This window comes from Phaethon lepturus, unplaced genomic scaffold, assembly GCF_000687285.1.
Source record: "Phaethon lepturus isolate BGI_N335 unplaced genomic scaffold, ASM68728v1 scaffold20615, whole genome shotgun sequence".
NCBI lineage: Eukaryota > Metazoa > Chordata > Aves > Phaethontiformes > Phaethontidae > Phaethon > Phaethon lepturus.
In genome coordinates, this window is record NW_010538665.1 from 22,797 (window position 1) to 45,883 (window position 23,087).

Below are 23,087 nucleotides of genomic sequence, written 5' to 3' on the forward strand. Positions count from 1 at the left end.
GCCGGCCCCAGCAGCTCCTGAGCCAGGCCCAGCTCTGCTGGCAACAGGGATCCGCTCCCTGCTCCAGCGCAAAGGCTTCAGGTCGCCTTTACCGCGGGCGTCGCGTTAACCCTCCATCTCAGTGGATTTCGCCACGCTCCAGCAGTGTGTCTCAGCAGGAGCAAGCTGCCTTTTTCTTTTGTTTTTTTGGGTGCACGCTGTTTTGTTCATCTGTTACGTGAGTACTCAGCTTAAAACAGGTAAATCTGCTCGTCTGCATTACTGGTCTGCTGCTGATCTTCTAATAAAACAAAACACCTTGCAGTCTTCGGAGATACCCGATTTTTTTAATTGCATTTATAAAGTACAGTTTCTTGGATATTTATTCACTAAGAAAAATTAGGCACTTTTTTCTAAATAAATTAAGCTATTCATCTGAGTGTGTTGATTCTAATCTATGCAGAGCTATAGTAATTTCCCATTAAATGTTAGCAAAACCTCAACTTCAAACTGAGATTCCTAGCTAGAGGAATGAAAGAGCAATACCAGAAAGTATCTGAAACAATTAGTTGTTATCTTTATGTCACTCTACTGTAAATTTTAAAAAGGCTAGTCCACTCAGTCCTCAAAGTGCATTAAAAAATATTTTTCCCCAAACAACCATGGATTGCAAATGAACCCTGAGCTCAAAACTCATGTGGAAAACAGGATTTATAGTGAAAACACTAAGTCAGAATAAACCATAATGGTGCTGTAATGATGCTGAGGACTGGACTGGTTCTTTCAGTTTGTTTCTTATAGAAGGTAAAAAAAAAAAAGAGGCGGATATCCTTACCTAAAGAAAAATGATCTCAGAGCAAGCAATAATTCTTACGTTCTCTTTTGGTAATACCTTCAATTTAACAACTGTCTGTGAAAAGGAGTTTCTCACAATGAGTTATTTAGTCACTATGCCATCTAGGGTATAACTGTCATTCTGAAGGGAACATCCATGCTATGATTTGCTGTCAGTCTGTTGTATACTGTAAGTCCATTCATTTTTTCCCTTAACAGGTGAAGATAATGCTGTGATACACAGTAAAAGATAGATGATAAAAACAATTCTTTAAGAAAAAAAATAGACACAAGGGGTTTGGCAGGAAAATATGATAAAATGTTCCATTCTCCTTTTTAAACTACTACAATAAAACATGTCTGAAGTGAAGTACAGATAACATAAACAGCAGAGCATGGGTCTGCAATCCCAGCATGATATTGCATAAGGAGCAAACATGAAGCATTCCCCACCACTGTTGCCTTTCACACATTATTAAAAAGAGTGTTCAGGACTATTAAATAATTGTGCTAAAGGGACATGATCAACTGACAAAAAAGGTGTTGTATTTGTATCTCTTGTATTTGACATGACAGAACTATGAGTAATTTCAAACCAAAAGATTTTAAAGCCTGAAGGGACACAGCACTGACCGTGAAAGCATTGCAACAGCTTTTCCTGAAATGAGCTCAGCAACTTACAGCTCAGAGGAAAACCAAATGGAAAACACCCTGCTCTATCCTGCTTCTGCTCATGGCAACTGGTGGAGGTTCCTGAAGACTGGAAGAGAGCAAATATCACTTCTATATTCAAGAAAGGCAAGAAGGAAGATCCTGGGAACTACAGGCCCTGACAGCTTCACCTCCATCCCTGGGAAGGTGGTGGACAAAATTCTCCTGGAAAGCATTCCCAAACACACGAGGGACAAGAAGAACACTGGGGAGCAGTCTACAGTGATTTATGAAGGTGAAATTGTGCTTGAGCAACCCGATAATCTTCTATAATGAGGTGACTGGCTTGGTGGACAAGAGGAGAGCAGTGGATGTTTTTTGCCTTTGCTTTAGTATAGCCTTTGACACCGCTTTGCATAACATCATTATAGACAAGCTGACAACATATGGGTTAGATAAGTGGACAGTGAGGTGGACTGAAAGCTGGCTGAATGACTGGGACCAGAGTGTTGCAAACAGTGGCACAAAGTCCAGTTGTAGGTATGTCACTAGTGGTGTACCCCAGGGCTCAACGCTGGGTGTAATACTACTAACATCTTCATAAATGATCTGGATGATGGGGCAGAGTGTACCCTCGGCAAGTTTGCTGATGATACAACACTGGGAGAAGTGGCTGATATGCCAAGAGGGTAATGCTACCGTCCAGAGGGACCTCGACAGGCTGGAGAAATGGGCTGACAGGAACCTCATGAAGCTCAACAAGGAGAACTGGCAAGTCCTGCACCTGGGGAGCAACAACCCCATGCACCCAGACTGGCTGGGCAGTGACCAGCTGGAAAGCAGATTTGCTGAGAAAAACCTTGGGGTCCTGGTAGACAACAAGCTGACTGTGAGCCAGCAATGTGATTTCATGACAAAGGCTGCCAACAGCCTCCTGGACTGTGTTAGAAAGAGCATTGCCTGCAGGTTGAGGGAGGTGATCCTTTCTCTTCACTCAGCCCTGGTGAGGCACATCTGGACTGTTGGGTCCGGTGCTGGGCTCCCCGGTACAAGAGATATGGATGTACTGGAGTGAGTCCAACAAAGGGCCACTAAGATGATTAAGAGACTGGAGCATCTTTCATATGAGGAGAGGCTGCAAGAGTGGGGTTGTCCAGCCTGGAGAAGAGAAGGCTTAGGGGGGTCTCATCAATTTGTGTAACTACCTGATGGGAGGGAATGAAGGCAAGGGAAGCAGACTCTTCTCAGTGGTGCCTAGTGACAGGACAATAGGCAATGGGCACAAATTAAAAAATCTGAAATTCAATCTGAGTACAAGAAAAGACTTCTGTTTGTTTTGGTCTTTTTTTGTGGGTTTTTTGTTGTTTTGTTTTTTTTTTTTTCCTGTGAAGATGGTCAAACATTGGAACAGGATGCCCAGAGAGGTTGTGGAGTGTCCATCTGTGGACGTATTCAAAATATAACTGGACATGGGCTGGGACAACTTGCTGTAACTGATTCTGCTTGAGCAGGGACTGGACTAGATGAGTTCTGGAGATTCCTTCCAACTTCAACTGTTCTGTGATTCTCTTTGTCAAAACATTTTATGATCAGCTTCACACTTTCAACAAATTACATCATTAGTGATATTCTTTCCTTTTTTTTATTAAATTTGAATCTTTCAACAGCAATCGGGGAGAAAAGAAAGATAAAAAAATAAAACAATTACAAGCTGTGGCAGCAAGGTGCAAAGTGCTGTATTTAACACTATGCTTAGTTTCTTGTCTAGGAACTGTTTCCAGCTGGCAATATCCCTTTAAACTACAAAAGCAAAACTAGCCAGTGACACAGCCAGTTACTTTTTTGTCACCCTCTCTTTAGGCCACTTGGAGATGCCTGCATTGACATTAAGAAGCCATTATAAGCAATTTAAACTCTGAATTGATCCTGACACATACATTCAGGTCTTCCTCATATGGCCTTTCAATTGCTCTTGATTCAAACTGAGAACAAGCATCACCCTACAAACAGAGGAGATAATTATACTTTATTGATTAGACCCTCAAGGTATGAATGGAAACCAGGCAGCTATTTGAGAACAACTATCAATGTGGTTCTTAAATTGTAGTATCTCATTCTTTTCCTTTCCAAAGATTCCCTAAATGTCGTCCTTTAACATGGAACCTGGATCTAATAAATTTTTTCCACTGGTTTCAATGGAAACCAGTATGATGATGTAGATTTATAAATAGTGACTTTATGTACTTCCCACAGTCATGTCCCAGTGTCACCTGCTGTAGTGGGTTAACCCCAGCAGGCAGCCCAGCCCCATGCAGCCGCTCCCTCCCTCCCTCCCAGTTGGATGGGGGAGAGAATCAGAAGCGTAAAAGTGAGAAAACACGTGGGTTGAGGTAAGGCAGTTTAGTAGGTCTATTATTAATGCCTTAACTCTGAATGTCACTGCTTCCTCCTTCTTCCTCCAGCTTTTATTGCACAGTATGATGTCATATGGTCCAGGGTATCCCTTTGGTCAGTTGGGGTCAGCTGTCCCAGCTGTGTCCCCTCCCAGCCTCTTGTCCACCCCCAGCCTGCTTGCTGGTGGGGTGGGGTGAGAAGCAGAAAAGGCCTTTACGCTGTTTAAGCACTGCTCAGCAGTGCCTAAAACTTCAGTGTGTTACCAACACTGTTTTGTTCACAAATCCAAAACATAACACCATATGAGCTGCTATGAAGAAAATTAACTCCATCCCAGTCAAAACCAGTACACCCACTTACTCAGTTTCCTCTTAACACTGGCTCAGTCATCTCTTGAAATACTGCACACAAGCCCCCCAGATGCATTGCAGCCCCTTTTCTCTAACAAACTGCAAACCCCTTCACAGCTGCCAAATACAACAAATGCTCCTGTTTAATCCAGTGTCAACACTGATTGACTTCAATTTTGCTAAGTAAGGATTTTAGCACGTGCCCCATCTATCCTATACCAAACGTACCATAGTAGACTCATCAACAGACATCTGACTTACTGTATTCCCGGTTTACAGCTGAACCTTTAATCACCCATTTCTCAACCTTCTGCTTTTTGCTAATTAAGCCCCTCAGAAATCAGAATGAACTATGTTAGAAAAAAGGAGAATTTAACAATTCCATGGTTGAGTTTATCTTGCTAATCAAGCAAAGGAGAAATAGCTTTGTTAGGATTACTAATAGTCCTCAAACTGGCAACACACTGCATTTTAAACACAGCTGTTACTAGAACGCACTTAAACCCAGATGATCAATTTTGGGTTACCAAAACAAGTACAAATAAAACAAATGACGCCTTTTTCTTGCCTGCTCCCTTGGCCCCACCAATCAAGCACTGAGATGACTGCCCTCATATTTGCCCTTCCCAGTCTTGTCCCAGACTGACACATGGGCTCAGCCTCTCCACCCACAGGGAACCCAGTAGAGTGCACTTTCTCTGGTTCAGTAGGACCGTGCCCCAGTGGTTACCACAATGCCACCCACTACTTTGTTCTATACAGTATAAAGCAAGAAGAGGTTAACAGATCTCATAAAAGAAACATTTTTTATATGAAAAAAGCTAATTAGGATGGTGAAGTCCAAACATACACAACAAAAATCTGCTTCCTTCTTGTATTGTGTATTCCTACATTGACACTTAACTGATGTTAGAGTGTCCACATATGTTTTACAGCAACAGGACTTCTGGATGCAGTGTACCGCTTTACAGAAAGTATGAGATGTCCGTGGCAGCCAGGCTACCCCAAGAGAAAACGCAGAGATTTCATGCCTCTGTAGTGGTGCACTTCTGCGATCCCATCGACACTCTGTTTGCAGCAAACGCCAGTATTCCTCTTTCACCCTTCTGAGGGCTAGCGTGGGAGGAGGGAGCTGCCAAGACATGGCAGGAGGGGCCTTTGTGCAAGTTCTGGGTGTGCATACGCTAGAGCCAGGTCCGCACTGCTGTGAGCTCCTGTGCTTGGTACAGGTGCAGCTTGGTACAGGTGCAGCTGAACCTGCAGTACCCTCAAAGTCTGGGACAATGTTGTACTGATGCTGCCTAATGCTGAGGTCAGAACTGGGCGTTCCATGAAGCTGCCAGATGCCCACATTTTTACACAACTCCCACCCCACGCTGAAGAATTCCATTTTAAGTGAAAAAGAAGAGAAGTCCAGCTCTCTCCTGAAGGGAACAAATTGAGATGCACCCTATAAAAACCTATTTCAGGTCACAGCCACAGCAGTATCACGATTACACCATTTTGATGCATTCTGTAGGCTTTAATTAAATAAGTTGATAACATGCAGCTATAGGGAAGCACTTACTAAGTCCAAGACTCCCCTTACACCCTGTGACTCTGCAGGCTCGAATAGACTCATACTTCTGAAAAAGGATGCACAGGCCCCCTGTGTTAAGAAGAGAAGAAACAGGAGCAAACGGAGACACCAGTATGTCTCAGTATGTCTTGCCAACATGCTGCCTGGCCTGCTGGCTGCTGCCTTGGGGGTAACAGCATTGTCCCCTGTGCAGGATTAACTTGGGTTGCTCTTGCTTCTACAAAGTCCCCATTTTTGTATTGTATAGATAGAGACTGAGTGTCTTGAGCTATCTGCTGCTATCAAATATAGTTGAACAGTCTCAAGGGTTACTAGGAGCAGCAGGAAGCTGATCAGAGAAAGATAATTCTGTAAGGGAAGCCATCTGAAAACATGCACGGAAATCCATTCTGCAGAAATATTCACATCATGTGAGTGGCTGCTACCATGGAGGGAGATAAAAGGATAGGCAAACATCTCTGACTGCTCCATTGGCCCTTCTAGCTTCTGCACTGCAGAAGCAGCAAAAAACGTACCGGAAGAGAACAAAAATGTTTAGCCGATAGCTCCATACCCTAGATGAAGCACAGAGTTCCCATGTATTTCATTAAAGATATCATAGAATCATAGAATCACAGAATAGTTTGGGTTAGAAGGGACCTTTGAAGGTCATCTAGTCCAACCCCCCTGCAATGACAAGGCACATCTTCATCTTTAATATCTGTAAAGGAGCCTAGCTTTGGACTCACAGGGCAAATGATCCCTCTGCAATTTTTAAATTGTTTTAAAGGTTTTTTTGTTAATGAAATACAAGGCGAAAAAACACGTGAACAATTTGCTACACCCAGAATTATCCCAGTACCTAAATGTCTGAAAAGGCTGAGTGATATACAGGGTGTATTTCCCCCAGTGATAAAGTAAGAATGACCTCTGTGACTTCATTTAGGTTCCTCCTCTCCTGAGTTACGAGCCGTTCCTCACTTGTAAGGTATGTCCCATATCTCACTCAAACTCTCAGCAGACCAGAAAACTCCCTTCCAGAAAAAATTATGCTTCCCTCAGTCTGCAGAGGATTACCCATGTCAGGTGAAGTTATATTATTGTCTTCAGTGCTGCTAGGAATTACTTTCAGGATGTTTCAGCTCATTACCTCAAGTCTTCATCAGCTATTTTCCAAGCACGGTAACCTTTGTGATGCAGGTACTGTATATATCTACAGTATTGATTCTGCTTCTCCTGCTACATTACATGCAATACATGTAAACAGACAAGAGTGTTTAGGTGCAAGGTGCAAAATGGTAGCAGATCTCGCAGCTACAAAAGGCAGATAAAACCTTGAAGTAATCAGCTGAACTGTCACGGAACTAATTCCATGATATAGTGGAAGCAATTATTTGCACTTATCTGTCTTACTGCAAAATACAATCAGTGCTAAACCAATCCTGTTAGTGTTGTCAAGGACACATTTAGCTCCAAATGCTCCCCTTTTAATCAGTAACCAGTTATTAATTAATTAGGTAGTGATCACGTTGTTTTTCATACATGTGTATTATTATTGCACTTGATTTCGCGCCTCTGCACAGATCACTGTTAATTCGCTGCAAGCGCAGTCCTGTTAATGCGCTCGGGTGCAAGCTATTATCACAAGGACGGGGCACCTAACATCTGACCTAAAATTTTACTGAATTGTTCTCACAGCTGCTCTCTTCCAGCTCCAGCCTGCTCCTGCCTGGGTGAGGGGCACCGGGAGAGAGGAGACCGCTCCCGGCGATGGGAGTGTCGGAAGGGGAACGGGAAACCAGCAACAGGACAGCCAGGGCCAGGAAAGGGAATTAAGGCTGAGGACTTTGGAAGCCGCCTGTGACCCTGTTCTGCAGGAGGCCGTGCCACGGGAGCGGGGGCTGGCCGTGCGTGGGGCACAACAGGGCTGCCTGCTCGCTGCCTGCTCGCTGCCTGCTTGCTGCCTGCAGCGGGGCGTGGGGAGCCGGCAGCTGCCTGCGACAGCCGGGGCAAAAAGGCAGCCAGTAAGCAGAACGTGCAGCAAATCGAGGGTGTCTCACAGCTCCTGCTTGTCTGCTGTGCTACAGGCATAGATTAGTCCCCTTTCGCTGTTTTGGTCCCAGCTCTGCAAAATCATCAATTTTAATGGTGGGCATGAGGCTGCCCATAGAGAGCAACGTGTTTGTTAACAGTTAACACGGAAGAAATACTCAGTCCTCCTAGTATTAGTGATGCTTAGTTATGCTTTCTAAATAATGTATTTTTCAGTAGCTTTTTCTTCCAGTCTAAAAGCTTTTAGCAGGAGCAGATACCAACTGTGTCAAGAGAGAAAAAAATACTAGTAGAAAACAGACTTTATCTGAATTGCATTTAATAGGGGCCAGAAGCAGTGAACTAAGGATATTCAGCTTGAAGTAGTTCAGTCAGAGATAGCTAAACTTTTTACTGTGCTTATTTAAATAGAGAGGCCTGAACTGGAGATTAGCTATTTATCAGCTGCATGATGGAATGAGAAACAGCTGCAACATATTTCAGGGTAAGTTTGATATTTTATTTGCTATAAATCCCCAGGTTCAAATTCTGCTCTGGTTTATGCCTGTGGGAATATGGAAAAAAGGCATTAGCTTCCCACATTGTTTTGTGGCTTCATGCCCACATACATCAGAACAAATTTAGTTTATGTTGGTTCAGTTATTCACCTTAATTTCCCAACCACAAAAAGGACTTTTAATATTTGTAATGCTAGCAAGTATACGTGCAGAGAAATAAGCTCCCAGAATATAGTACGTGGCATGGGTAGCAAAACACAGCTCCCGGCTCCCATCAGGACATTTGCCTGTCTGTACCTTCACAAGGATTTCGCTTCAGGACTGCCCTATAACTCCAGCAGTTTCCTTCCCAGACTTGGGGTTTCTATCTGATTTTCACCAAAGGTGTCAGCTCTGCTTCTCACCCCAAAAACCTGTTCCTAGGCCTTCAGCGGAGTAATTTCCATGTTTTAAGCTTCCTGACCCCACCAAGTCCCCCTCATGTTGGCAGCTGGGAGCAGCCCTGCTCCCGCACGCCACAAATCACTGCCTAGGAAAGGCAAACCACCCGCGCTGATCTCCCCACCGGCATCTTGTGTTTCGAAAGGGAGAAGAAAAAAACCCAGGGCTGCTAACCACTACAGTACGAGTGCTTAATTTGCTCAGATCTGTTCCTGTCAAAGGCAGCCTGGAAGCCTTCTTTTTTTTCTTTTTTTTTTTTTTTTTTTTGCCAGCTTGTCTATGCAATGTTTCTTTCTCTCCCACTGCTCAGTTCAGCCTCATTGTCATTTATCTGGTGACCTGTTGTTACCTAGGGCTCCCCAACAGATCCCTCGGATTTGCACAGGTCGCTCCTGCTCTGCCATGGGGAAGCTTTGCTCAGATATCTGCTTGATTTCAGCTCATTTACATGGCAAGGATGTTGTCTGCCTGTAAGACTTTCACTTTCTAGTTTGGCTTGTTTGCTTGATTTTTGATATATAGGAGACTGTATGTACTTTTTTTTTCTTTTTGAGAGAAGGAGCACTTAAGCTTTAAGTTCACAAACATCCAAGAAAAGATGCAGGCAAAAAAGGAATTTTCTGAAAATGCACAGTAATTTTAGGCTCCTGCCTATTCATAGAGGGTTAAGATTTCAAAATGTCTACATCAAAGATTAGTAAGTCTGAAAGTTGTGTTACTTTCTTTTTTTATGAATAGAGGATTTAAAAGGAAAATACATAAGCACTATAGCTTGTCAGTGTTTTTGGGAGTGCTATTAATTTCTTTCCATCAGTTTTCTCCAGAACATGGTGACAATAGTAGCGTCATCCCTCTTGTACTTTGATTTCCCTCAAAGTCAAAATTTAAAACATGCAGCTGAAGGTTCTTGCCCTGGAAAAGCAGGGGGCATCTCCTATCAGTAGGATTATTATGGTTGTAACAAAAAATGTCCTATATGAAAAAAACAAAAAGGGAAAAAATAATTTCTACATGAGGGTTCATATGTCAACATTTTGTGGTTTTGTTTTTCAGAACTTTTTTGTGAATTTGAATAAAACAATCTGCTTACTTAGCAAATAAATAATTTTTAGGAGGTCTTGAAGTCTTTTCTGCTTAGTAGCCGACACCTAGACAAAGGACAAATACAATCCACAGACTCCTCCATCCAAATACGTGCCGGAGTAAATGTTGATGGTTTAGGACATGCCTAGACCATCAGAGAACCAGACAGATATGCATGAATTATGATCAGCAGAAATGTGCTACAGTGCTGAAGATGGTGTATTTTTGAAGAAGACAAGCACAAAATGGACAAAGATATCTTTGTGTCAAGAACTCATGCCTGCTGTTTCGGTAATGTCCATGTAACTCTATACTATAATCTTTATGCTAAGATGAACTTCCCAGTGAGACCCCGAGTCATCAAGCACCAAAGACAGGCTCCGGGAGAGCAGAGCTATGACCAGGAGTCAGTATTGGAAAGTCACAGCAACAGCCTGCACTAATAATACAGTGTTAGTTTCCTCTGCAGGTTGAAGGAAAAAATCCTGAGTGGCCTTTTGCTGATCACTGAAGGGAGAACATGCAACACCACAAAAGGCAGCAAATACAACACTGTTGTAATGTGTTGTCAGTCCTGGCTGGGAAGAGCAAAATCCTTGGACTGAGCTGCAAGTTCAATGATCCATATGATCCACAGGAACGTATGTGTGAGGGCTTTTTTTGTTTTTCTCGGGTGGAAGCTGACAACTGCCTTTAGCATCTGTGAAGGTTTTTTCCAGAATGGTGACCCTCATGGGCCAGTCCTCTTTTCTCCATGTTATCATTTTATGAGCCACTATTAACATTATTATAGGGGGCTATTTTGAGTGAATCACACTGCTATTCGAAGTGGTGCAACTGCTAACTTTTGGCTCAGAGAACATTTTTAACAGCTATGTGATCTCTTTCCATTTTCATCTGAATTGCTGATACCCAGACACAAAGACTTCAGTGTGGATCTGATTTGTATCTTCTGGTGCACATCAGACAGCTCCTCTGCCCCTCATTGCTGCTGTAACCACGAGCCTTCAAGGAACTTGACTTTATGGCTGTTGTGTTATCAAACACTGCTCCTTATTATCTTCTAGCTTGGCTTTTTCAGCTACTGCATGTTGATGGCCACTGACTCGGTTTGCAGAGGGTTTCTGTGGATCAGGTTAAACAAGCATGTTCAATTTCTGCACCTCTCTTGGACACTGTTTCTCTGCAATGACCAGGACAGTCAAGCCCTAACAGTTTGTAGTGCTGTTATGAACTATCGTCCATATTACGAGTGTACAAATGTCATTAGGCACTGAGGCTTAGAATGACTTGTGCATATGTCAAGGAGAGCAGAAGAAAAGAGGGGGCTGATTCAGGAGTAATGAGTTTATTCTCCAGTACCCCTGAGAGGATTATTCCTTAAAATTATAGGGCAGAGTTGATTTAGATAAAAACTAATAATCAAACAAGAAAAGAAGCCAATGTTGCCAACTTCACCTTCCCTGCGAGAGCTTGGAGACTTGCGTTATTCCTTGTGTTTAACCTAATAAAGCAATGACCCACATAGGAGGGAAAGGAGTTGATTGTAATTATTTCTGTGAGTAATAGTGCCCAGTTCATAGAAGTTGGCCTAAAAATAGGAACTCAACAATGAAATGACATGAACAGAAGAACCTAGAAATCATGGGGCACTTAGGCTTTTTCTCTGAATAAACCAAAATATGTCCATTTGAGTATGTTTGTTTAGGGAATGTTCTCTTTCCATCTTTAGTTTTTAGAGGTGATCTGGATAAAGAGAGTGAGAAGAAACACCAAACAAGAAATTTATACAGCAAATCAGTGTGGCTTCAGTAGCATGGGCTCATTTGCATGACATCTCAGTGTAGCACTGATTTTAAGATACCATTGTCTGAATTCAGGTCTGATTACATGGCTAGTGCCTGCAGCAGATGTGATAACAAGTAGGTTAAGAGCAATTGCACTCAGGTGCTTTCATATCGAATGTCTAGTCCCTGTTCAGAAGACAAATAGGAAATAATGGTTAGCTTGCCTGAAAGTAAACTCTGCTTTATCCATTAGAAAGACAGAAAGAATGAAAAAGCAGCATGAATTTGTCTAAAGACAATGTTAGAGTATTTAAGGTAGAGGAATAAAGGTTTATGGATGTATTAATATGCATTATATATTTCTTAGAACTCAGTCTAAGAAGCTGATGGATATCATGAGATGTAGACAGTATTGAGTGTTTTTATAGAATAAAACTTTGTGATGAAAGGAGATGGATAATTTATGCACTTTCACAGTGAATATGCATATTTATCTGCCATTTCTATTTCTCAGGAGTTTGTAAAAATATTTTATCTTAACAAAAGTTCACATCATGCATCACACATATGAAAAAATTAAAAAAACAACACTTGCTCTGATAAATTTTGCTCCCATTAGAGGTCCAAGCTCACTTGTAAGATGTTCATGTAAGGAAAGCACTAAATGAACAACAAAGGATTTTACTCTCTCAAAGAATATGAGCCAATTCTCTAGTTTTGTTTGGTTGTATAAATGTCTAAACACATAAATCACATTTTACGTCCATTATCACAAGTCTAAGTCTGCTCTGTCCATTAATTCTCAACAGTCCTATGATTAAGCTCTAAATATATCCCACCTATTGAAATTTATGACACGCATACGATTTTGTGTGTGTGTATGTATACAACCCTTTCACATTGCAGTACGCATAAGCAGTTCAGCTGAGATGAAGGGGCAGGAGAAATGTTGGTTTTCTGCAAAACTACTATGCAAATGGACTATTTAAAGGCTAACGGACGCAATAAAATAAACGGACGAAGACGTTCCCCTTATTCAGCAGGGAAGGAGCGGTCCCTCTGCTGCATGTGACACCCCAGCAGCATCACCGGGGACATGGCAGGCTCTGAGCCGCCGCCTTCCCAAGGTGCGCTGGCAGTTGGGTTATTAATCTTCCCCTCGCACCGCGATGATCTGCCTGCCACACGCTTGGCTCAAGGACCACAAGAGGGAGGTAGTCGTCGTAAAATCAATGGTAGGAGCTTGCTTCTGATACTCTGCACACAGAAGGAAAAATCTGTTTGAATAATTAAGGCTTCCTAGATGCGACTACAGATAAAAATAGATAGAGAACGTGGTTTTGGCATGACTGTAACACTACGGCTCAAACAGAGAGGGCTTTGCGTGGAACTCGACCAAAGAAAAATTCACTCCGGGCGCTTGTATTACAGCTCCATTTAGCGGAGCAGAACGATCATAGCTGGTATTAAGTAGGTAATAATGAAGCACCATAAACAATGTCAGGATGCAAGTCCAGGATGAAGCGGGAGCTTTAACGAGGTCCAGCTTGCCGGGAGCTTTTTGAAGTGTCCCTAGCTCACTTACACAGCCAGAAAGCAACAAAGGTGACTCTGACAGCTGCGAGAGTGTCTGGTTTAGAAGGAAGTTTTATGTGGGGATGACACCAGGCTGGGATTCAGCTTTCATGTACTAACTAGCTCTGCTGCCTGCTGGAGCCCTAATCATTCTGCACAAACTGTCTCACCATAACGGGTTGCACAAATAATAATTCTTCACAAATCAGATCCACACCATCAGCTTCCCAGATCGGCAAGGCTGGTTCATCGTGGTAAATAGCGGAAGTCAGTAGAGTCTACGCTGTGTCTCACTAGCCATGTTTAATAAGCCATCTAGGCTCTGAGGGGGAGAAATCAAAATGCTGGTTCTGTGGATGTACGGATGCTGTGAAATATTTTCAACTACGTTAAAAGAGCAGCCAGCAGCCAAATCAGACAGCTGAATCAGATTCATCACATTCTAAATGCACTGGAATCACGGTGGACTCTTCAGAGTCTTTACAAAGGAAAATTAGATATTTTTATTTTTCCTTTTTTTCAGAGGAAGAAGGGTTTTGGGTTGCTTATAAACTTAAATTACATCAGTATATACACTCTTGAGAATAATGCCTTTCAGCTTTAAAGATATTTTCCTTGAAGATATTAAAATTATTTTTTTTGTTTCTGTAAATGAAGATCAGCCATTCATTAACTAATTATCACCATTATTACAGCTCTCCTAAGTATTATTAATTAGGTGAGTGGTATATTTTGGCTTTAACATCTCCGTCAGAAGAGTCTGGTTTATCATACCTAATGCTCTGAAAGCACTGAGCACACGCTGTATAATGTAGGACTTAAAGGCAAGTGCAGGGGTGTCTTTCGGGGATCCTTTCCAGGATCCTATCCTGGAGTTATCTATGGCTGGGAGGGAGCAGGGAGTTACAGGGTACAGCAGTTGAGGAGCAAAAGGGAGAGGTGTAGAGGGTGGAGATGGGTACGCCAACTCAGACACTTCTTCCTGCAGCAGATAGCTGGAGCATTGCTGTAGACCAGCTGATGCAAAGTAGTATGTTATTTTGCAGTGATGATTGGCTTTCATGAGCAAACCCCATGAGCAACGCGTGTGCTGATGCTGTGAGAGCAAGCGACCAGAGCCCTTTCTACACTATTAATTTGTTTCCTGTGAAACATTTCCTGTGATTCTGCATCTCCCTTTGATCTTGCATGGATTATATACATTAAAACATGGTAATTTCTTCATCTAAGACTAAAACTGTAATCTCTCTGGGGCAATATTCATCTTTTATGTTGGACTTGTATGAGGGGTAAGGGTGTAGTCCTGCTTCCTAGGCTGTGAGCCTAGAAGTCACTGCAATCTTATTAGCAGCCAGGATAATAATAACAGTACCCAGCGCATTAATGCTGTGCCTCTAAATTGGTTCTTTTGCCATTGTTTTGCTTAAGAAACTGTAATCCTATAAATGTTTCGACTGCCCATTGCTCTCATTATAAAAAGCAACTTTCCCCACCTACAGAGTCAGAAATAGATGGTTGAAAATCAAATGTTTGTTGTATCGCAGGGGCATCTCTCCGGTCCCCACCATTTCCCTTTCCTGCATCTCACTGTCAGGAGCTACACACACCCCTCTCAGCTGCGTCTCTTTGTGCAGGAGAGAACAGAGACTGCTGTAAAGCAACGTGCCTGGCCGCTTGACCAGACAAAGCTCTTCGCGTGAACATGCTAGAGCAGCTTCTCAAAGCTGAATGCCAGCCCTGTGTGCTGTCCCTCTTCGCACCAGAGTCAAATCTATCCCTGCCAACCTCCACCCCAGCGTAACTGCGACACAGGTGAGAGGACATGCTGGCAAGGAAGTTGGCAAGTGAGGACAGTTAGAGAAATAAAGTGAAGGAAACAGGAACAATTGATACAGCATGAAAATGAACCAGTTTTACAACACAGAGAAATAGGCTTCTGGAGGGAAGCGGCTGAGAGGCGTGGGGTATGGTGGTTCTTCCCATGACGTCGCTCATCAAGGTGACACTGAAGTCAGCTGGCAGGAATCCTTGACCTGCTCAGGTAAAGAATTAGTGCTATAGGGATACTCAGGTTGCTTTGGGTTGCACATGCAGCTTTTGGCAAATAGGGGGTTTAGCTGGATTCAAATGGTTAGCCTTATTTGCAGAAGGGAAAAAAAGGTACTTATTTTTGATGACACACAGACACAAAATGCAGCGAGGTTTCGTTTAAATAAATAAACTGACAAATACTGCTCTGGAGGCTCTGGATGCGAACGAGTAACAGCAGCGTTAAACCATTTCAAAGCAGAGTGAATGCAATTTTCACACCTATTCTTTTTTAATTTAGGTCCATTTGAAATCCAAGCACCCCTCTATTACTAATTTGTTATGGCAATATTAATTAATGGTTTTGCTCTACAGCAGTAAGAATGCTGTTTAGACCAAGTGAGACAGATTAGAAGGACTACAAGATTAGAAAAACAATCTGTAAACTGGTCAGATGCGGTTGGGGGTCACCTTGTTCTCCTGAAACGAACACATCACACTTGGAAAGCCTGGGAGTGCGTGGATGGATTTCTACCTGTGCAGACTCTTTACAGCTGGCAGGGTTAGCACTCCTTGGTGTTGTCTCTTATTTTGGATTACAAGAAAATTAGCTCCCAAGGTGGGGAGAAAAAATTGTCAGACTTCCACGAAAGCTGATGAATGAAGAAACTGCATATTATTTGATGGACAATATGAGCTCAGTCCATGTATGCTAGGAAACAAGAAGCAATATTTAGTGACTTAGAGAAGGCGCACAGTGATGCGTTGTAATTTCCATTCTCCTGATTCACTTTATCTCTGCCATTAGTTTAGCAGAGCTCCAGGCTTCTATCTTGGCTACTCTGATCAACATGGTGTGCCCAGTCTCAGACCATCAATAGTGTTTATCTTGCACTTCAGTGGCATAGCACAGATAAGACATGTGGTTTGAGAAAAAACAGTAGCTGGCAGAATGATGGGCAAATCTTGTGACCATTTCAGCTGGTCCTTGGATTATCTCAGCTAACCTCCTATTCACTCAATACAGGGGCAAGAGCTCAGGTCCCCCAGCCATCATTGTACCTGTATGAGAATCACAGAAGTGGATCAAAGCACTGCTGATGATGGTAAAGAAGACACAATCATCTCAATTATTTTGGCTTTAAATTATCAGATTAAAAATTATTCATCCTGTAACGTGCGATATGCTTTTGTTTATTTTTTGGGTATAATTTTGCTGTCAGCCCAAGTATGTTGTGGAACAATCACGGGAAAGAAAATCAGAGGCACAGTGTTGTTCTTTAAGAAAACACCAGTGTTGTAAAGTGCTCACAATTTCACGGTGGGTTTTCAAGCATTGGCAGGTGAGGGGTGGGAAAGGCAGCTGAAGAAGCAAGTTGGACTGCATCTGCCCCAGGGAATTCATCTATCTCTGTCTTTGCTTTTCTTGCATTTCTTTGTTTTGCCTGAATCAGAAGAGATCAAGGTCGTAGTATTTTACATCTATGCTCGGCATTTCCTGGTAGTTCAGGAAGCCTCCTCTGTAGGCAGCACCTCTCAGGACAGACTGGAGGATATGGTGCTGCTTTTGACATTTTATATTGAATCTCCCTTGATCGAACAAGAAAAGTGGCTGTCAGTCTGAGGGCATGCCCAAGGGCCAGGCTGAGCCAGGTCCCTTGGGAGCTCTGATGAGCAAGGCAGAAATGTCAATGGTTGGGAGGCCCAGCTCATAAGGACATCTGAACTTTTTTGACACTTTCTTGGACACTGGGAAATCCATAAGTTCAGCACAACTGGACTGCCAGTATTACAAGATTTTTGGCTTTTCCTGTTTCTATTCAGGCTGTAATCAAGAAAAGCCAAATTCTGGCCTCCTAACACCACTAATAACAGCAAGGGGAACAAGAACAGAGACATGCAAAGCTGCAATACTCTTTGTAAAGGGCAACCATAGAGATAAACGTACTTTTGGATTCTACAAAATACTCAAAATATAGGTGAAACCATTACAGCTGATGTTGTTTGCCTGTCCCTACTATCAATGAGTTAGCTACCTGATATCCTAACAAATACGATGAAATACATGAAAAGAGTGAATGATTGGATAGGACAATAGTTACTCCTTATTCTATGAAGAAATCCACCTCCCCTAGTATTTAAAATTCTATCCCTAAGCTGTTTGGGTTTCAGGGTGCTCTCCTGCTTTTAAACACTTCTGGACACAAACCAAGATCAGCCTACTAAGTAGGAATAGCTTTGAAACATGGCTTGAAACATGTCCTTGAAAATGTGGTTCGCAGAAGATCAGGGAGACAAGAAGGAGCTGAAACAACTTTTGGAGCAGCTGGCTCTGATCACAGCTCAGTGAGAACTACACCCTCCCCAGTACGGTTACCACCGCTTCAACTGACCAAACAGCCAGATGGGCTGACTGAAGCAGTGAGCAAAGACAGTCACTTGATGAGATACTGCGTAACACAGCGAGAACAAGTAAAGATGCTTCTGAATTTAACGCTTAAGCCACAGCTCAGGCAAAGTCAGTGGAAATACGTCTGTTGGTTTCAGTGGAAGTTGGGTTATGACTTAAGTGACTAACACAAACTCATTTTTTTTGTCACAGCTACTATGTCTATTGATGAAAGCAGGTCAGCAGAAATCCGTGTTAAGGCTGATCTCTCAATTAATGTTCCGAATGCTGGCATTAAAAGTGCCTAAGTAATCTTTTAGTTGGACAATGCATAACCACTCAGAAAATACTGACAAAGAAAGTTCACTGACACCTTTTCGCTGACATTTATACTTGCAGAACAGTGACAAGATAAGGAGGGCAGAAGTCTACAGAAAGGGGAAAATGCCATAAAAAAGGTAATATACACTGAAGAATGTGTTACCTAGTGAACAATTCGGGACCTAGGTAAGATGTGATATTCAGGTAGAAAATGCTTGTGAAGACAAGCAACCAGGGAATGTTTCAGAGGGCTCAGGAACTGAGGCAATGACACCTGTGGGGCAGTTTTAGAACATGACAAACCACCGGTTGATGAATGTGTGGTATTTACCTGCCGACCCACCCAGCAAAGTTCACTGAGGGCACCAACGCAGCCAGCAGGACGGGACTAGAGATTCCACTTCATCTCCATGTGCTAGGTTTCCATGGGGAAGGATAGGCATGTTCGTCAAAACAAACTATTTATTACCAGAATTAATTTGGGCAGTAAGCAGCATGGATTTCTCATTTAAAGCTATCTGTACTTTGGAGGACTACTGGGAGGCTGGAACTGCCAGGTCGGCCAGGGCTTCCAAAATGCCTGCAAAGCACTCTGTGAAGATCACTGTTGTTATTAAACTATGTTACCATCCCGCTGGTTCATGGAGTTTACAAACCAGAATTAAAAGGAAGAGGTGGAGGATTATGATGTGTTTTAGAATTTCTTACATTTCTCCTGTTTCCTTTTTGGAAACATAGGAAGGAAAGTTCTGGGTTACCAGATATAATTCCTGGGTCCTGCAGGCAATCATATCACCTAAAGGATTCATCTCCTATCAAACTCTTTGAACATCTAATGAACATCTTTACTAATGTTAATGAGCATTACTACTAATAATTTGCATTTACACACTACTTAAGGATCTTGAAGTGTTCTTTTATGTAATATGGTCATTTTTATTACAGGCATATTAGATTTAAATGACTTGCCTACAGTGTCACAGCAAGCCAGCAGCAGAATGACTCTTACTGCTCTCAGTGCTTTGCATTAAATCTTGGACCTTAACAACTCCCTTCAGAAAGGGAGCTTTGTAGCGGTAGATCACCTCCTGGTGCTGGTGGATCAAACATTTTATGATAGCGCAAACAAATCAAGAAATTACTTGAACCCATGTAATGCTTCCCAATGTCTGCAAATCCTGGCTGCCTTTGAACTTAGAAAATTGACACAAGTCTGGCTAATGCTAAGATAGCCTTTGGCATATGACCAACTATGAAACTTTGATGTGCTAGGTTTGTACCTCAGATCTGTATTTTCTGTATGAATGCAGCAGTAATCTCTAAATTTGTTCTGGGAAAATTTCAGAGCTTTCACTATCCCTTGTGCTCTTGGAGGCATATTTGAAAACGGACAGAAAAACCAACCCAAAAGGTAAGCCTATAGTAAATAAAACTCCTTAACTTTTCTAGTGGTAGAATTGTCTGGAGAGTTTGCTCTGACACAGGCACATTCCTTGTCATTGCTGTCTCCTCTGAATGTCACTGTCCTCATCAGAAATGAAAAGGAGGATACGGGACATCCCTTTGTTTATGGGCTTCTTTCTGTCAAGAAGCATGCAGTATCACAGAATGACCTGATTCTTCTGCCTGTGTCAATGTTATCATTCTCTTTAGAAAACTGAAATGTTGGTATTTCCCTCTACATTTTGCCCTCTCATCCATGCCTCCTATGGAAAGGGTTGCAAATTGTACCTAATGATTTCAGGACAGAATTTTCAAACTTCTGCTTGTGGCATCTGGCTCTTTCTGTGAGAAAAGAGCTATTTTGTGGCATGGCACTTGCTACAACATCAGAGGAACCATCTGGTATAACAACAACAGCTATAGCAATACCGATCCCATTCATCAAAAGAGTTCCTCCAACGTGGTGGTGGCTACCCAGGAGCTCTCACCTGTGGCAAATGGTGACATTTGCTCCTGCTGGGAATGTGGCTGGGCAGCCGAATGTTAAAGAGGGCCTGCAGAGCCGCCTGTGCTGCTTGACCCTTGGCCAGCTTCTTGCTACGTCCTGAGCCTTCAAATGTTCTCCCGTCCACTCGCACCGCCATCACAAAACTCTTGATGTGCTGCTTCTCCATGGTCTCCGACAGGCAGACGTACCGCAGGCCCGACCGCAGCTCATTTAGCAGCACCACTGGGTTCTTCTCACTCTCCGCTTTGGAGTCCATCTTGTGCTTGTTTTGCTTACCGTGGCCCATTAAGTCCAGCGTATGGCAGAGCAAGCGCCCGTGTCGATAAGCAGTGGAAAGCAATTCGTTATTAACGGGGTTGTAGACTGAGAAGTCCTCGCTGTGTGTAGATGGTTCGAACTCCTTGAACAGAGTATCTGGAAAGTCTGCCTGATCAGAAGTAAAGTCCGTGGATGGGTTGATGCAGTTGCCCATGGCGAAGTGAGCTTGGCAGGCGTTGGGGAACTGAACGAATGACTTCAGAGCTAGCTCCGCAGCACGCATTTTGGCTTTCTTTTTTGTGGGCCCTGTGCCTTCAAATGTAAGTCCATTTACTTCCACAGCGACAGCAAAGACTGGAGCATGCACTGGACCTGTCTGGGAAACCATTTTGTATTGTAAACCTGGTTTAAGTTCATGTAGCTGAACCAGAGCGTTCTTTGGCGTCACTGACCACGAGACTTTCTTCCAGATGAGCTGGAGTTTGCAGAAATGGCCATTATTGCCTTCCTCTAAGGGTCTTTTTCTCTTACTGCTAGGTGTTCCCCCTCTTGCCCGCTCATTAGAGGATACTGGATGATCCTCCAGGTTGCCAATGTTTCGATTTTCCTTTACTTCTGCACTGCTGGTACCTGTCAGTAAAAAAAGAAAAAAACCTCACATTACAGTTACCATCATAGTAGCTGACAATATGCCTAGGGCTGGCAGAATCCCCCCCCCCGCAAAAAAAAGTTAATGATAGATATCCTTGCTCAGCCCTTTTTGGGGGCTTTCCTCAAATATCTTTATAATCGTTTGTTTATTATTTATAGTACAGATTTTCTGCATGTCCTGCATGTTCACTTGTCCCTAAAGTTCTATTTGTATTAGTGACTAGCCTCCTGTTTTAAAAAAAGATTACATCATTCAAAGATGAAGCATAACTGATGCCATGTGACTTAAATGAACTACTGCATTTGCGCTGGATAATTACTAGTAAAAAGTGAATAGTTTGCAAAGTTCCCTTAGGCTGAGGTTTGTTCTATAATCCATGTGGGTCAATGCTTATGAACACATTATTAGAAATCAGAAATTATTCACAAATGATTCACAAACAGAAAAATGGGCAAATGCATTGAATAATTTATTTGCAATGAATACATTGACCGGCTTTACTCACACCATAGGCTCTTGTGTTACTAACATCATGAATCGAGCCTAAGAAATGATCTGACAGACCCTCTTAGCATTTGAAACAATAATTTGGTCCGGACTCAAATTCCAGTTTAAGAAGTAAGAGTCTTTCTGTCAAATACAGTTGCAGATAGTCTTAGTTCCTGCATCAGCAACAACTAATATTGCAGAAATTCTAGATAAACCTAAATGACACTAGGAAAAAACAGAGCAGCATGACAGGAATAATTACTGATGTAAAGAATGACCTATGTCAAAGAAAAGCAATGGGGGAGAGTGACTTCCAGGAGCGCCAGGAAGGGAATGAAATGACAGCGGGGAGCTACGGCGGGAGCACTCCGTTGTTGTTGTGCCAATGAATCACACATTGCACTGAACTACGCTTATGCAACACCCATGCTGCGAGGCAGTGCTCTTTGCTACAGCAGATGCGTGGCTGAGAACGGAGATTCATCTCACCGATATCCTGAATGAGAGAGAAAATACGCTGCTGTCTAAATAAGCATCCTATAACATTTCAGTCTCTTCTGATGAGTTTGTTTAAATGTATTGCATCCCTGATGCATCCTCCAGTCCTCCTGGGCGTTCCCTGGGGCAGAGGGAAGTTGAGGAAGCAAACATGAGTGTAGCCAACCCGTGAAGCAAACATGATTGTAGCCAACCCGTGAAGCAACCCATCCCCGCAGCGATGCACCCGATCCCGTTCCGAGCAGAGCACTGCCTGGCTGCCGGCCGTATCCCAACCAGCGCGGAGCGTGGAGCCCTTCCCGTGCCTTGTTATTGTCAGACAGGAGCATGCCAGCTGCGCATGGGTCCCGAGCACAGAGAAGGTCCCTGTGGTCCTTAGGGGACAGAGGATGGTTCTCTCACTTTCTGTGGGGCCGTGGCCACATTTGGTCTCCTTGCTACCCCGATGCACAAGCTGGCTGCAAGGATGTACGGGGTGAGCTGCCAGCCTCGCCTCGAGGAGCTTCTGCTGGAGCGGAGTGTCTCTGCTGCTGCCCCGGCTTAGGCTGGGCTGACAGATGTGCAGCAACCTGCAGAGAATTATGTGGCAACCTTCGTGATTAAAAAACTCCTTCATATCCTGACAAGTTGCACTTGTATTAAATATCAAAAGACTTTTTGCCAGCAGAGAAATAAGTCTGCATTCACACAAGTTGTTCCACAGAAAGCAGCTCGCTGCTCGGATGGGATGAAAAATCGCGGCTCAGCTGCACGTGTAGGGGCCCGTTCGCAGGACTGAGTCTTTCGGCTCCCTTTCCTGAAAACTCTGGCACACGCTGAGCTTCCAGCCTGTGTCTGTGTCTCAGCAAAGTTACTTGCAGACCTATCTGCTGCAGTGCTTTGCTGAGGCAGAACGTGAACCGACAACTTAAGGTCTTAGTGACTAGTTAATTTTTACTTTCTGAAGCTAAAGGGAGAGAATTAAGTAGGGTGAGGAAGGAAGGAAAAAGAAATACATAATAGAAAAAGAAAGGTTTCATCATATGGCATTCAGCCACATAAAATGTGACATCTTTAAACCAGGCTCTCTGGAAATAAGACATTTAAAAGGTCAGATTAACTAAGACACAAGGATAATGTGGTCTTTTCTCATTGAGTTCACAACTCTATTTGTGGAAGCTCTCGTCTGAGGGGGAAGGAGATGCCAGTTTTAACTTTGCTCGATTTACCCTGGCAGTGGCTGTGGCCAGCCATTTCCCACCATTTCTCATGTTTCCATCCCACTCAGAATACGTCTCTTTAGTTGCGTGCATTTTTTTAA

The 23,087-nt window shown here is 43.0% G+C and overlaps 1 protein-coding gene across 1 annotated transcript in view; it reads right to left on the reverse strand.

Annotated features, from left to right (window-relative positions):
- Window positions 1–23,087, reverse strand: part of LOC104620624 (double-stranded RNA-specific editase B2-like) — a gene marked incomplete at its 3' end in the record, with an annotated part of 55,045 nt that overhangs the window by 22,128 nt on the left and 9,830 nt on the right. The window contains 1 exon segment of the mRNA XM_010286905.1: window positions 19,871–20,778. Within this exon segment, the coding sequence (XP_010285207.1) occupies window positions 19,871–20,778 (908 nt within the window).